The sequence below is a fragment of the Polyodon spathula genome, chromosome 18 (genome assembly GCF_017654505.1).
Source record: "Polyodon spathula isolate WHYD16114869_AA chromosome 18, ASM1765450v1, whole genome shotgun sequence".
NCBI lineage: Eukaryota > Metazoa > Chordata > Actinopteri > Acipenseriformes > Polyodontidae > Polyodon > Polyodon spathula.
Genome location: NC_054551.1, coordinates 2677511 through 2693595, shown reverse-complemented (window position 1 = coordinate 2693595; position 16085 = coordinate 2677511). Strand labels below are relative to the sequence as shown.

The window sequence follows — 16085 nt, the reverse complement described above, 5'->3', positions numbered from 1 at the left end:
AATGCAAAAGACTTATATTTGTGTATAAATATAGCACAGATTACAGTAACAGTGCTGTGGGGTTTGTCTGCTTTGAGGATATAGAACACAAAATTGGTATTTAGAATGCTTTAAACCACTGAAACATATTTGGATCAGTTATGCTGTACAGCTGTTCTGTGGCATGTGCACTCAACACTGGGACCATAATGATGCATGCTCATTTGGTTCAGATAATGCTTAATAGGTGTTTTGTGCTTAGTGTGCATTCCACTAAATAAATAAAAAACTACAGTAATTTTATAGTAGATTATGACGCTTTCAGCTGGGCTTTGATGCATGCTGTCTGAATAATGACATGTTTACAGCCACCATGCGGGCTTAAACAGAGACTCTTCCAAATCCAAAAAGCACACTTTCTCTTACAGGTCTGGCTGTTGTTGAGTCTCCAAACACTGCTATACCCTGCCTATCAGAATTAAAGTATCATTTATGGCTGAGAGGGATTTTCTTGAAACGCACATTCTGCTTGAAAGAGACAACTTCCCAACATTTCGCTATGTTTAACATACCTTTGTGAAGGGAAGGTGTGTTTGAAAACAAACATTGGAGGTATATGTAGGGTTTTTGATGCTTTGGTAATGTCTTTGGGATGTCGTTCACTATGTAGCTAATGATGTAACGATGTACTGTTCCTTTCTATTTAAACCTTCAGGCATCTGGTCTATTTATCCATTTATGCTCTTTTATTCTTCTACATTGTACATTATCTAGGGTCTCCGCTTGCCTGGGCAATTAACTGTGGTGTGGATCTATTCTATTTGCTCTGTGAGAATACTAACCTGCCTGAGCGGATCGTTTGTAAACGCACCAGCCCAGGGTTCACACGGCATGTGCGATCATACTTAAACACTTGACTCTTCACACACTGATGTTTCTGCTAGCTTTGGAAAACAGATCTTTTCTACTGAGTCATTTGGTAATCATTTTGATGCTAATAGTAGTCTCAGTCATTCGTTTGACATTTTTTATTACTGTACAGTTAATACAAAGTTGCCAATTTCAACTATTGTATTTTTGCAATTTTGTTGCATTGGATTGCTGCGAGTTGCAATTATACAAAAGCATTGCAAAGAAGAAAAGATAATGTAACGTAACAAAACCGGCCAATTTCTTTGATAGAGAGCTAGCAGAAACACCAGTTTGCTATTTATATTAGATTACATGTCTTAGTCATGGGAGAATACTTCTGAAGAATGTTTTGTTAAAGATGTGGTTGCAGGTAGTTTACAAACCGTGACATTTCACTGCACAGGGGAAATGTTGTAAGGCAAATACTTTGATTGAAAGTCTTTTTTCTCCTGTATTGAAAAGCTTGTCGCCTTTTGAATTGTCTGTTGTGCCACTTTTACTGCCCATTTATGTCGCACATTAATACAATGTTGAAACCTTAAATACAAATGACATAGACATAATACAAAATCCCTAAACTGTTATTCGCCATTATCTACTGAAAGTTAAACTAAATACAGTGTAAACGAGTAAGAGTTGCTAAATGTGTTTTGTTTTTTTTAAATATATTCTAATAAGAACTTTTGAACATACTGAAATGGAATCAACACAAAAATGTGTTTAGTAGCAACGCAGTTCCCCCTTCAGCATGAAAGCGAGTAGCTTCTGGTCAGTGACAAGAAAAAAAATAAATAAAAAAATAAATAAACATAATAAAAATACAAATGAAATTGATGTTTACCCAAAACATCCTGAAATGTTTTTTTAATCATTTAAACTTTTTGTATCTGTCAATTTTATTTGTAGTATTTTTTTTTTCTTCTTATCAACCTTCAAACAAACTTTTTTTTTTATTCAAAGCTGTAGTGGTTAAACTGTTATACGAAGAGGAGGTTAAATGTCAGGAAAACTTGCAAAGAAAATACACAAAAAAAAATGTACTGGTTGCATAAGTGTTCAGCCCCTTAAGTCATTACTTGGTAGAAGCACCTCTTTTGCAGCAATTACTGTGGTGAATCTTTTTGGATATGTCTCTACTAGCTTTGCACAGTAGGATGGTGACATTTTTGCCCATTCTTCACGGGAAAATTGCTCCAGTTCTGATAAGTTTGTTGGGGATCGTCGATGGACTGCAATTTTCAAGTCTCAACATATATTTTCAATTGGATTCAAGTCAGGACTTTGACTTGGTCACTCAAGAACGTTAATTCTCTTCTTGTTCAACCACTCCAGTATGGCTTTGTGCTTCGGGTCTCTTTCATTGTCCAGCTGAAATGTGAATTTCCTCCCCAGTTTCAGAGTCTTGGCTGACTCAAACAGTTTTTCCTCAAGGATTCGCCTGTACTTTGCACCATCCATTCTCCCCTCTATCCTGACAAGCTTCCCAGTCCTTGCTGAAGAGAAGCATCCCCATAACATGATGCTGCCACCACCATGCTTGACAGTTGGGACGGTGTTGACTGGGTGATGTGTAATGTTGAGCTTGCGCCAGGCGTAACGCTTGGAATTTATACCGAAAAGTTCAATTTTTGTCTCGTCTGACCATAAAACCTTTTTCCACATATCTGCAGTATCATCTACATGCTTTTTCACAAACTCCATATGTTCTTTAAGATGAGGCTTTTTGAGTAATGGCTTCTTTCTTGCCACCTGTCCATACAGGCCAGCTTTGTGTAGGGATCGGCTTATTGTTGATGTGTGAACACTGACTCCCATCTCAGACACAGAACTTTACAGATCTCTCAAGGTCATTGTTGGCTTCAGAGTGACATCCCAAACCGGATTCCTGCTTGCCTGGCTGCTCAGTTTGGGAGGGCAACCGGATAGTGTCTGGGTGGTATGATGCATCTTTCACTTCTTAATGATGGACTTCACTGTGCTGAGAGGGATAATCAGCGCCTTTTGAAATTTTCTTGTACCCTTCTCCTGCTCGGTGCCTCTCTACCACTTTATCCCTGACTTATTTCGAAAGCTCCTTGGTCTTCATGGTTGCTTTGTTGGATCACTATGTGAGTTGCAGCTTGAAAGTCTTTATATACCTGAGGGAAATTATCTACAAGTTAAACCACTTTGAGTATACACAGGCTGAAACCATTTCACAAATTTTGTGATCTTTCAAACAAATCATTTGCACCTGAGCTGATTTGGGCCTGCAGTAGCAAAGCAGATGAATACTTATGCAACTGAGATTAATCTTTTTTTTTTTCTAAGTCTTACTTATTTCTATTGTATATGCATTTTTTAACTTTATCAATGTGGAGTAGTTTGTGTAGATTCTAATGTAAAGTCTAATTTGAAAGCGTCGTGGAATACGCTCAGGTGTCAACAAAATGTGAAAACTTTACAGAATTCCAGTGAAGCAGGCAGCAGCTGTTAAGCAGTTATAGGGCTTTTAATCTCCTGCCATCTGCAGGGGGCAAAAACCGCCACAGCAATGCGTCACCCAACACAGCGCTGTACCCTTTGGCACGGGCTAAAGGGTACAACTTTTTTTTTAAAAAAGGCTGTTTTTGTTTGTGAAGGAGTTTGTACTCTTCATGGTCTATTAAACATTGCCCCTCCTTTTTATGTACATGTGAAACAAAATAAATGTCTATTCACAGCACACTCTAGAAGGGATATAACTGGCAGCACCTTGAAGAGCGTTGACTAACTGCAGAATCCTAATTAGTCCTGTAGCCTTAACATGTGCGACTCGTAATAGGTTTGGGGATCTGGTTGAGGCAGCTGTCTTTATAACTTGAAACTTTAATTGAAAGCCAGAGAGGTTTACTTTACTCAGGTCTATTATACAGTGTGTAACTGTTAGCTTTTTTTCCCAGTGTACCTTATATTTTAATATTATTTGCGTTTTGTACCATCCCTTTTCTACTGGGCATTTCTTGCTGTCCAGACAGCGATTTTGTTTGCAGTTTAAATTAAGTTTCACAATTTTAATTTGGAAGACAGATTAGGGTAAGTGTTTATTAGTTCTGTGCAACCTGTTGGCTATGCAGTCCATGCAAAAACCGGCAAGACAGATTTTAACTTCTCGTGTCTCATGCAATTTTTGTTGTACAGAAGCAGACAGAAAAATAAAATTGTGACAAACTGCAGTAGATACAGGGAAGGTTGTTTAACAGTTTAACTAAGATACATAAATATGCTGCTTGGTAGTCTGCGAGCACTTGGTATAGCTTTTTCTTTTTTTTTCCTCGTGTGTTTTCTTTTGTTAATTGAAAGAAATAGGTTTAAATTATGCGAGTCATGCCTGATCATTACAGTACTGTTGAAAACAGGGTCAGCCAGGTCAGTATGCTGGATTTTAGTTAGTATTTTATGAAAATGTCTGCAATAGGCTAAGGGGATAGGGGAAAACATCTTTGCAGGTAATTGTGAACCTATAGTGGCAGCAGATTTTAAAAAAGCTTTAAGAGAATTAAAAAAAAAAAAAAAAAAAAAAAGCCCATCAAACTGCCTTTTACAAGTGTGATAATAAAAATGCACATTTAGCATTTAGTTAACTTGAAGTTAAAAATACCGCACATTTCAAGGTAGGTTTGAGTGCGGGCTGCTCAGCGTCTCAGAATTAGTTTTTTTTCCCGTCGTTACAGTGCTGGTAAGAAGTACTTGACGACAATTGATCGTTCTTTCTCTACCACTGGACCATTTTATTTCTGCCTGAATACTTTATATATATTTTTTGTGCATGACAAACAGTGTAGTTCTGCTATGTTTAAGAAGATGTTGAAGCTTAAGGTAGTAATGAGGCCTGTGGGATTACCCCAGGGAGGCTCGATTGACTCTCCGGTATACAGTAGCTTTCTTTTTCCCCTTTATCTTCCTGAATTCTTCAAACATTAAGCTGTGAGAATACCAGCACCCACTCATCACAAAATGCCCTTTCGAAGCAGAGTTTGTTGTCTGGGTATTTAGTAATAGAAAGTGGATTCCACTATAACGTTCTTGGATAGGTTTCGCATGGCTATAGGATACAAAGGTCTGCGAGTGATAATAGATGTGTGTTCAGTTTTCATCAGTACAGCACGTCTCATGAAGATAGATGGGGTGAAGATTAAGAGTCAAGGCTCTAACTGACATGCACTTTATTGACAGTGTTAATGAAACCAAGACCTCCTCTGTCCTTCCCAGCTCACAGCAGCGCTACTGTAGTTTTTTGATGAATTGACAAACTTTTCTCCTGTTTGATAGCACAAGCTAAATTTATGGAAGTATATGAGAATTGCATCGTGCAAAAAATAAATAAATAAAAACATGTGTATTGCACTGGGGGACTATGTTGATGCTTTTCAACGTTTTTAAAGGAGTTATTGCCAGACCTGGTCACTGTTATGTGCAATGTATAATCTCATCCACTTTTTACTTTGTAATAGAAGACTGCAGTACTATTCCATTCCATTAATAACAATGGTTGTAATAACAATGGCCTCTAGTTGTTCTGTGTAGTGTCAAACAGTGAATCGATGTGAAATCCTTACCAGTGTTTTACTTGTCTAGCCATATACACAGGATTGCTGATACTTTACTTTTGTGTGTTCTGAGTAAAGCAGGTGTGTCGACTTGACAATACAGTATAACCCTAAAAAAAAAATCGCAATCGCAGTTTATTATGCAAGCAGTTAAAGACCATGTACTGTGCTCCATAACCACAGTATCACCTTGCCTTGGTCGGGCACAAACCTGTTTGAGACAGAGAAGCTACCTAGTTTTAATGGTGACACAAACTCCGGGTGGAAAGGGGAGTGTCTTATTAAATCCATGAAGCTCAAAGCACAGTACAAACAGCCTCATTTGTTTTAAATATAGCCCCCTTGATAACCGTGATTAATTGATTATGCATACAGACTTAAAAGAAAACAATGGGACAAAATTAACAACAAGGCTGATCTTCATAGCTCCTCGTTATCTCCTGTAGGAGGGCTGGAGAGATGAAGACGGCTCCGGTAGTTCTGTTGTCTTAACTGAAAGAGACCGACTGACTCCCACCTTGCTGGCGAAGAACTCTTATTTGTCTCATCGTCTGGCTGAGCCATTAGAGCTGGAAAGGCACTGGAAAAAAAAACAACATCTTTTGGTCGATGGCCAGCAGTCCAAATTGAGTGAATTAGCAATCGCTGGTAAACAGCCGATAGGATATCAAGCCAACTTGATACTGGAAGCTGAAAAATGACTCAGGGAAGGTCTTAATAAAGAAGAAAAATGATCAGAGAGTGTTGGCTATGTAAGCCTTCAATACACAGAGTGTGAGAGTACACTGTATGGTTTATACAGATGACATATGAACTAGAATATTGGTAGTATTGTGCAGAACTTCAGGGATGCTGGAAAAGAAATTCCAAGTTCAATTTATTGTAAGAGGCGCCAGGAGCATTGTGATAATCACCTTTCTGCAATGTTAAATATCCACAGAGAAAGGCCTCCTTTTGAAATAAATAAAAAAAAGAAAGCTATAAACTATCCTCCAGGCTAATTCCTCCCTAGCAGTTAATCTGACATCTGGATGGATTATCAAGGCTTTGTACTGTACTGTCCGTTCCTTATATACTGAGCCACATCCCAGATTCCCTAATCCACTCCTGCTGTAGATCCTTCCAATGGTCATGTTATAGGCTGTGGTGAAAAATCACTCTTTTTCTCTCTATTTTATATATTGTATGAACAACTCGTTTCCAATTACAGTAATGGCAGGGAGTGTGTTCCTCTATCCAGTGTTATGCAGTCCCTCGTTGGTGACCTCATTAAGAATCCACTGTGTATGTTGGGCTCATTTGTAACACTTAATGGTTTTGCTTACTCTAGCAGAAAAGAAAAAGAAAAATAACATGAGTTTTTTTTTTTTTTTAGCTGGTATCCAGTTTGCATTCTGTAACAATATCTCATTTTTATATATATATATATATATATATATATATATATATATATATATATATATATATATATATATATATATTTTTTTTTTTTTTTTTTTTTTTTAAGGCAGGTTATAAAGAGTACGTCCACTTTTGGTTGGACAAAGAAATTACATCAGAGAGATAAGAGACCAGGTGGGCAGCACAATGCTTTGTAACATCTTAAAAATAAAGGTTCCTCTGCAGTAATGCCATTCTGAAACTGTGTGGCATGGTGCAGAGCGAGGCAAGCTACCTGTTTGAGCATAAGACCTGTGGGAGCGGGGCCAGGACGGGGAAAGAAACGGAAATCCTCGCAACCCCCTGCAGGCGAGCCAGGACAAGTCATGCACATGCTTATGCTTTGTGGAAGTAGTTGTCAGGATAATATTCTACAGCTATGGTTGTCAGCAGATAGGTGCAGAGCATAGGTTGACGTACTCCCTAGCATGTGCACCATTCCACTGAGGGGAAACTAGATTTGCCATAGTGTTATTGTTTCTGTCCAACTGAGAAACCTGTTTTACCTTTCAAAACATTAAAATGGTCTACGAAATTCGTCTTTGAACAATAGCATAAATATTAGGTTTTCTACACATTTATTTCTACACAACTCTTGTTTTCAATCGTATCCTACTGCATAGCAGCAGTTTCTGCATGCGAGTTGCATTATTTGTAGTTAAAATAATATAGATTACTTATTGATTTCTAAAAAAAATGCTATACAAATAATGTGCATCATCTCACATTTTAAATATTCTAACAAACTTTACTGTGATCATGTGATTGTGGAGTTTTGCTTTTGTCGTTGTTCCGATATATGTGTTTGTTGCACCATTAAAAGATGTCGCTTACACTTGATCACACGTGTGCTTGCAAGAATAAGTGGAAAACCTGTTTGTCACTGTTGTTGCATAATTAAGGAATATGCAACATTAATGTTTTTACCACTTATTGCAAGTAAAACTGGACTTGTACTGTGTCTCACATTTTAAAACCTGCATACTCTCTAAATCTATCAATGGGAAACTGAAGTCAAACAAAAGGAATATTGTAAAATTGTCTAACTGTTTTTTATTTTTCTGAAGAGCTTGAAATAAAAAAAATTGAATAGCTCAAAACTGTTTTGGAATACACATTACTGTTCTTTGTCGGAATGATTTATTTATGAGATGAGTCAATACAGACTGTTTAGTTTGATTTCATTTTGCCAAATGAAAGCTCTTTAGCTTGATCACGTAACCACACGGGAAGACAAAGGCTCTAATAGAAAGTGGACAGGGTTGCTTGTAAAAAAACTAACAAAAACAAAAAACCCACATGGCATCCAAATGGGGAAAGAATGTTCTAAAACAAATTATACAGACCAATTACCAGAATCATGTTCCAAAAGATGCAGTCCAAGGAATAGTAGTCACCCATGCACACAACTAAAATATGACCGTGATACTAGTGACAAGGAGGTGAAGCAGTCATGGTTTCAAACATACCCTCTGGTCACGAAAGAACATTTTCACAGACGGTAAGCCAGAAACACGCAGCAAGATCACAGCGATAAGTACCCCCCCCACCCCACCCCCCCCCCCCCCCCCCCCCCCCCCCCCCCCCCCCCCCCCCCCCCCCCCCCCCACTCAACGGTAGAGAAATTTTACAATGTGTTGTAATGTAATGTTGTAAAAAAAAGGATTCCTCTCACTATGATTTATTGAGTTTTAATGTCAGAATCGGTGCAATATTTTGTCAGTAGTCACAGGTGAAAGAACACGGTAAAAAAACACAACGTTTTTTTTTTAAAACACAGTAGTGGCTGTACAATCCTACTAATATTATTTATTAATCACACTAGTACAGTCTTGTGTAACTAGAGCTGCAGTTGGTCAGGGAGGCACTACTATTAACATACACTAATAGCACTGTCTACTGGCACAATTTTGCTTTACTGTTCTGTAGTGGAAAGAAAACCACGTCACAGTCAAAATAATGTAAAGGATTATGCAGCACATGAATATCTCTGCAAAACTATTCAGAATTGAGGAAATCTGTAACATTTTTATTTCATGTGGGACTAAGTTTGGCATTTATTAAATGAGAATCAGAGTTATAGTGCAAATTAAATATAATATTTTTGTGTATTGTAAATGGTAGGATCTGGCATTATATGGCAAATACCTGCGTGCTTTCAGATAAAATACAGGTCTTTTTGCCTTGCTGAAACAGTATGTTTATAACTTGTTTATAGTAAAGTGGCTTAAGTTTTTCCAGTGTGGCTGAAAAAGTTACTTTAGCCACAGTGGCTAACTAAGTGAGTCTTAGAGGGAATGTAATTCTGGTATAATAATAAAGATTTGCAATGGTGTTGCTTGTTAGAGCTGTGTATCAGGGGCGCACCCAGGATCTAGTCTCATCTGTCAACAGGGGAGAATGTGCTAATGAAGTTCAATCTCGTCTCCGTGTCGCATACATTACACACACCAAACTAAAGAACATGCTGTCACAGCCAACCCATTGAAGAGTATTGGGACCTGTTGCCTTTTGTTTTAATAGATTATAGTCATCATTTAATCACGTTGAACAGAAAGGTATTGTTAATTGTAAGCTTTCCATACTATTTAAGTAATTCGATCGAAATAGAAACTTTCATTGATCCACCCTCCACTTGTGGATGTAGTGGGTGGGGTTTTTTGGCTCTTTTGACTTGCAGATAGTCCTTAATGGGGGCTTTTTTTTTTTTTTTTTTTTTTTTTTTACTGATACTGTACCATGTCTTTTTAACCTCTGCTGCATTAACTTTATTCTCAAGAGATCAATTCGTGTATATCTCTTGTAAATGCAGCGTATTCAATGCCACATGCCAGGTGTGCTTGTATCACTTTGTTTGCAGCGCTGCAGGAATGGTGTTTTACTGTCTATTTCTAATGTTTTATATTGCCTTCTCACTGTCACTTCTGCTATTCACACCTGTGGCACACCATTGTGTCTGCATTATAGGGGTTGTGTGATTTACAGCTCAATTTAACAAAGCAATCCCAATCTCTGGTAATCAGGACTAGTTGCTTGCCACATGTGGTTTACCTTGTTTGTGCTCGGAACCGATGCATAATTGATGGACAGATTGATTGGAGTCAAGGAGAGGGAATAAATAAACAGCGCTAGTACATAATGAGGTACAGACAGGCCTGGATAAGTAGACAGGGATCCATCTCCTGCTCATCTCACTGATCACAGTCAAGTACATCTTTGTAAACTGATGTGTCGCCTTACTCAGTTGTGTGGGTGAAGTAATCAGACTGGCTCCCAAGGATCATGTTAAAATTGTCATGCATTGTGTATACTTATTGTATTGTATGGGGCAATATAGGATACAAAGCATGTGGTAAGCATCTTATTAAAATTTATGATATTTTCGTACGTTCTTGTCTACTTAATAAAGAGAATTTTATAGGATTATAGGAAGGGATTTTGTTTGCATATTAGCAGTTATTTGAGTTTTAAGTGTAAACTCTTCTAATTCTGTGTTTTTCCTACCTTCCTATTCTATGCTGTGCAGAATTTACTTGCTCCCTAAAGTACCATCAAACTAGTTACTAAGGACATCGGGCAGTCCGCTGAGTGGTCTTTATGAGTAAGTTTGACTGTACTTTGTTAAGCATTTAATGCAATTCCTAGTACTGGAATACACCACTGCAGGCAGCTGGGCTTTTGGACACTGTGGGACACAGGTGTATTTGTGTACACCTGAACTAACAAGGATTTCTCTCTGGTGTTTTTAACAGAGCAATTACCCTGGACAATCAGCTGGTGGTTCTGTCGACGGTCGCTGCGGATGCAGGGCGGTACTACGTGCAGGCTGTTAATGAAAAGAATGGGGAGAATAAGACAAGTCCGTCTATCAACCTGAGCATAGCAAGTAAGTGAAGAAGAAGGAAGTCGTCAAGAATGCATTCCATTAATGGCTGAATCAATTAGAGGTGTCCCTCATTCATGTCTCTGCCTCCCCTCCGTTTTGGTTAGGGAGGGGGCTGGGAGACACTGCCAATAGATCTGTTTTATCCATTTAAAGTTTACTTGTTACTGTCCTTCCAATCCACAGATTCTGGTCCACTCGGATGGTTTATAGAAATGGTTTCAAAGCTACAGGATTCCTAATGCATCGGCATAATTATATTTGAATAAGACACGCTTGTAATGAGGGAAGTTTTGTTATAGATACTGATGTATTTTAGTGTTAATTAGAAAATTGGCTTTTTCAGTAAACGAAGTCTGTATAAAGGAAACACCATGAACATTCGTGGAGTGTTTTAATTATTCCACAAATGATAGAGCTCCTGAAGGAGAACATAGTAATAGAGTGTTCAGAGTGTCCTCAAAGCTACCTTCTAATAAAGATACCCAGAAGTCACTAATGCATGGTACATTTTCAAAAACAATCATTAAAGTAGAGCTTTATATCCTATATGACCTTCCATAAACAAGCAATTTTAGAAATAATATATTCTATTGATAGCTTCACATTCTGTACTGTACTCCCCATTCATTTTTAACAACTAGAGCAAATTTATTATCTTGAGTTTTTGAACTGGAAATAATGTGAGAAAATATTAACCTAATTGGATTTTTAAAGCTGAGTTCAAACACATTGCATTTGTGGAAAAAAAAAAAATCTCAGCTGACTGTCAAAACAGCTAATACTACTAATTATCGCCTATCGGAAGATGTTTTCAAAGCATTAAATAAAACTGGGAGGATAGCAAGAGATTTAAAATAAGTGAATGGCCATTTTGATTATGCTTCATGTGAAGAATGTGGTCTAAACTTAAAATATACAGTTGTAGTCAAAAGTGTACATACCCCAATGAAAATGTATAATTTCTTGAAAACAAATAATTATAGGAAAAATCTTTTGTAGCAAAAGTTTTGCTTTTGTGGATGAGGAAAAAAAAGTGACAAGAAATAGATTTTTGCAAAACTCAAAAAATGCTAATTCAAAAGTATTCATACCCTGACAAGGAAAATGAAATTATTGTCTAGTTGGGGCACCTTTTAAATGATTAGGGTATTCTCAATGAGCTTTTGGCATGATTATTTAGTGATTTTTAAAAATTCTTTGACGCAAAATTGTTCCACTTCATTCAAATTCCAAGGAATTCTCTTGTGCACAGCCCATGCCAAAGATTCTCAATCAGATTTAGATCGGGACTGTGACCGGGCCATTCCAGAACCTTGATTGTATTCTTCTTTAACCATTCTGAAGTAGATTTTGATGTGTGCTTTGGATCGTTGTCGTGTTGGAACATCCAGTTGTGCTTTAAACCAAATTTTGTAGTGGAGAGTTAAGAACATAACAACATAAGAGAGTTTACAAACGAGAGGAGGCCATTCTGCCCCCCATCTTGCTCGTTTGGTTGTTAGTAGCTTATTGATCCCAGAATCTCATCAAGCAGCTTCTTGATCCCAGGGTGTCTTATTGATCAACATTACTGGGGAGTTGGTTCAGGACTCCAACAATTCTCGGTGTAAAAAAGTGCCTCCTATTTTCTGTTCTGAACGCCCCTTTATCTAATCTCCATTTGTGACCTTGTTTCTTTTTTCAGGTTGAAGAAGTCCCCTGGGTCGACCTTGTCAATGACTTTTAGAATTCTGAATGATTGAATCAGGTCGCCGCGTAGTCTACTTTATTCATGACTGAGTAGATTTAATTCTTTAAGCCTGTCTGCATATGACATGCCTTTTTAAACCAGGAATAATTCTGGTCGCTCTTCTTTGCACTCTTTCTAGAACAGCAATATCCTTTTTGTAGTGAGGTGACCAGAACTGAACACAATATCTAGATGAGGTCTTACCAATGCATTGTAAAGTGGGTCAGTTTGCAATGCTGCTGAAAGCATGCACTTAATTCGATAGTGTTTTATGTTACAGAGCATGTATACAATGTAATAACATCATTATAACTGAGCAATTACAGATGATGTCTGTTCTGACCTGGTACCGCTGTGAATTTACTTGGAAAAACGGCTTTGTAAACCAAATCTTGTTACCTGATAATATCACAGTAATTACACTCTTATTCCACCAAAAGTTTTAGGGCTTTGATTTGGACCATTAGTTTAAGTTGTAACCAGTTCTGACCTGGCTTTGACATTGCAATACATTTACTATTGTCTGTCTTTAAAGAAAATAGCACCTAACTACCCTACTTGTCTGTTTGCAACTGCCAACAGTCCCATTCCTCTGGCAAACATGGCTGACACCCTGATTTTAGACCCCTCTAATATAACCCTGAAAGCAGAACATTGTATCAGCATTGGCAGTATAGTATTGTGGAGATGATCCTGTGTCTTTCCTGCTGTAAATATAGCAGACTAATAAATAGTTTATGCAGTTTTGTTAGATTTTTTTTTTCTCCATTATTCACTGTATCTGTATTTGAGCCGGTAATTATTTCAACCCTGTAACATTATATAATGTTACCATCAATAACAAGTTACATATGTGCACGAATATTTGCTGCATTGGAGATAAGGAGCCAAACTTACATTTCAGGCCAGAAGCTGTATTTGCTTAGACATTCTGAGCAAACATGAATTTCCTGAAAGATTTAAATTGAACATCAACCCTATGCTCACCTATTCCTGTTTGTAATTTCCGGTAAAACACTCTCGTCAGTGGGTTTAGCAGGTTAAACAATTTACAGAAAACCCACAAGAGCCCAGAAAAGGCACCAAACGTGCTTGCTTTGCTGGGAGAGAGCAAAGGAGTGTTGGGGGATGGAGTGTTTAGCATGCTGGTATTATGCAGGGTAAGGGAGGGTGGATCTTTGAGGACTGAATGTAAAAACACTGCTCACAGATGTTAGAGATGTTCTGCAAGTCTATAGAAGCATATTGTTTTATGAATGTTTAATAGGAATCTGAAGTGATTTCAGGTGCAGGAGAGAACAATCTGGTCTAGGAAGCCCTGGAGATGAGCCAGGTTTGCAGAGAGTTTAAAGCCAAGACAAAGCTGCAGAAGTGTAGATGGACCGCCGGGGGCTGCATTTACCTTGTCCGATTAAACTGTCAAGTTGAAGAACTTAAACCGCGGTGCTAGAGCAATTGCTGGCCTTGACTTTCTCTCCCCGGAAGAAAAAAAAAAAACAAGCAAGCCCCCAGGTGCTCATTTGGTGGTGGAGGATGTTTTGCAGACGGAATCTGGAATTCTGCTAAATGAAGCCGTGAGGTTCAGAGGGACGCGGTCAGATAGACTGAGCTGTAGACGTTTTAGTGAAGAAAAAACTGTCAAAAGTCAAGCAAGAACAGAAATCTCAGAGTTATAAAGTACTTAAGTGTACAACTGACTGCTTAGCTGTATTGTCAGCACATTGTGCTACATGAAGCACATGCTGTAATATCGAAATAAAGGTCAGTGGTTTCAGTGGTGTTGCAAGTGTGTTGGGTTTGTAGTTAAACAGAGTCAGTATGATATGGGTTTCTCAGTTACAGATAAAATATGAGCTGTGGGGCGACGATAGAAACATGCATCAGTATGTTAGTCTCTTGTCAAACTTATACTTTTTATTGTAGAAAGGAAAAACATTTTGTGTCGCAAATCAAATACAGGACACTTATCAGCATGTGCACTAGCATTGATGATTAGTTTCTAATTGGTTTAAAAACATAACTTATTAGTTATGGCCCACATGGTGTTCCTTGAAGCAGATTGCTATGATAGGCAGGTTTTTAGTCTGTCTAACGGTTGCACTGTACGCTTCAGATTAGGAATCCACAGCCATGTGTGACAGTCCTTTCTGGTTCATTTGAGCAAGAAATACAGAAGAAAAGAAGGGAGACAAATAAAGCATTATGAATTTATTAAGATGTAAATCACATAGTTAAGATTTAATGAATACCTCCATAAACACTTTAGAATGCATTTCCTCGTGACAGATTAGGCTTTCACAGAGCCAGTTTCCAGCAACTAGCATTCTCTCCGGGGACAGGAGATGATATTAATGGTGATTGTTTTAACGTTTGCTCCGAAATGAAAAGGAGAGGAGTAAACTGTGTAGCTGTATCTCTGTTTTTATTTTATTTCTAATAGCAGGCTTTGCAATACAGTATGTGTACAGGTTTTAGTGTGTTCGACCAGTTTGAGTATTCTTGCTTTGGTACATCTGCTGTTTCTTTTATGCAAAGCTTTTAGAAAGTAAATAAGTATGTTTATTTATTTAAATGGCGCCTTCCATACAACAGTATTGAAATTTATAGTACTAAAAGGAACTTCCATGGTAAAAACCTACTCAAAATATCCGTCTCCTAAGTTTCTTTCAGCAAAACTACGCTATTTGTTTAATATTCTAAACATGGGGAACTGGTATTTAGTTATGCTTGTTTTTGGTGATTTGTCATCTGCAATTTGGATGCAGAAAAAGTAAAAGTAAATCATGTCTGCATTGTAGGATGCTTGGGAATCAGCCTGTTCTGTTGTTTAGTGAAGCCTGACAATAATGATACATGGAAACCTCTGTGATGATTCCTTTGAAATGTGCATTGCATGTAGATGACAGCTGTTACATTTCTTATCACTAACTTTAGATCTGACATTTAGCTGCAGGTACTAAGAGAAGAATAGGAATGCTGTGCAGTGTCAAGATCTGTGTATTGCTCCTGTAACTAAAACACCAATATCCTAATCTTTGTGTGTTAGTGTTGTGTTTTTTTTTATTGCAAGACTGTGATCATTGATTTTCTCTGCTGTGATCAACAATAAATGCAGCCTGCAAAGGTTGACTTTTTTTTTTTTTTTTTTTTTTTTTTTAACATATTTCATATACTCTAGAGATGAAGAGTGTGTTAAAGCAGCACTAGCTAAATCTGAAGGATCAGGCACTGGCAGCAGAATTGTGCATTCGGGTCGAGCTGTGAGATGTAGCATTTGTTACATTGAATAAGTGATCAATATATAAGTGACTGCTGGGAATCCCAAGGCTTTGTGTATTAGGACCAGTATAATATCAATGGCTTGCCTGTGTAACTGTGGCAGGCTGGCGAGTGGATAGAGGCCCAGAGACAGTCTGCAGTTCAAAAAAAATACTAATTTTATTATAAATAACACAAAACAAAAGTGCACAATGGCAAAATAAAGGGATTTAAACACAAAAAAAAAACCAATACAAAAACAAACTTACAAAAACAAGGTTTCCAGGCTGGGCAATGCCTTCACTGGATTCAA

At 37.7% G+C, this 16085-nt stretch overlaps 1 protein-coding gene across 1 annotated transcript in view; it reads left to right on the top strand.

The window, feature by feature from the left end:
• Positions 1–16085, top strand: part of sdk1a (sidekick cell adhesion molecule 1a) — a 249518-nt gene that overhangs the window by 138081 nt on the left and 95352 nt on the right. Inside the window, exon 5 of the mRNA XM_041277684.1 lies at positions 10652–10785. Within this exon, the coding sequence (XP_041133618.1) occupies positions 10652–10785 (134 nt within the window). The remainder of the gene's footprint in view (positions 1–10651; positions 10786–16085) is intronic.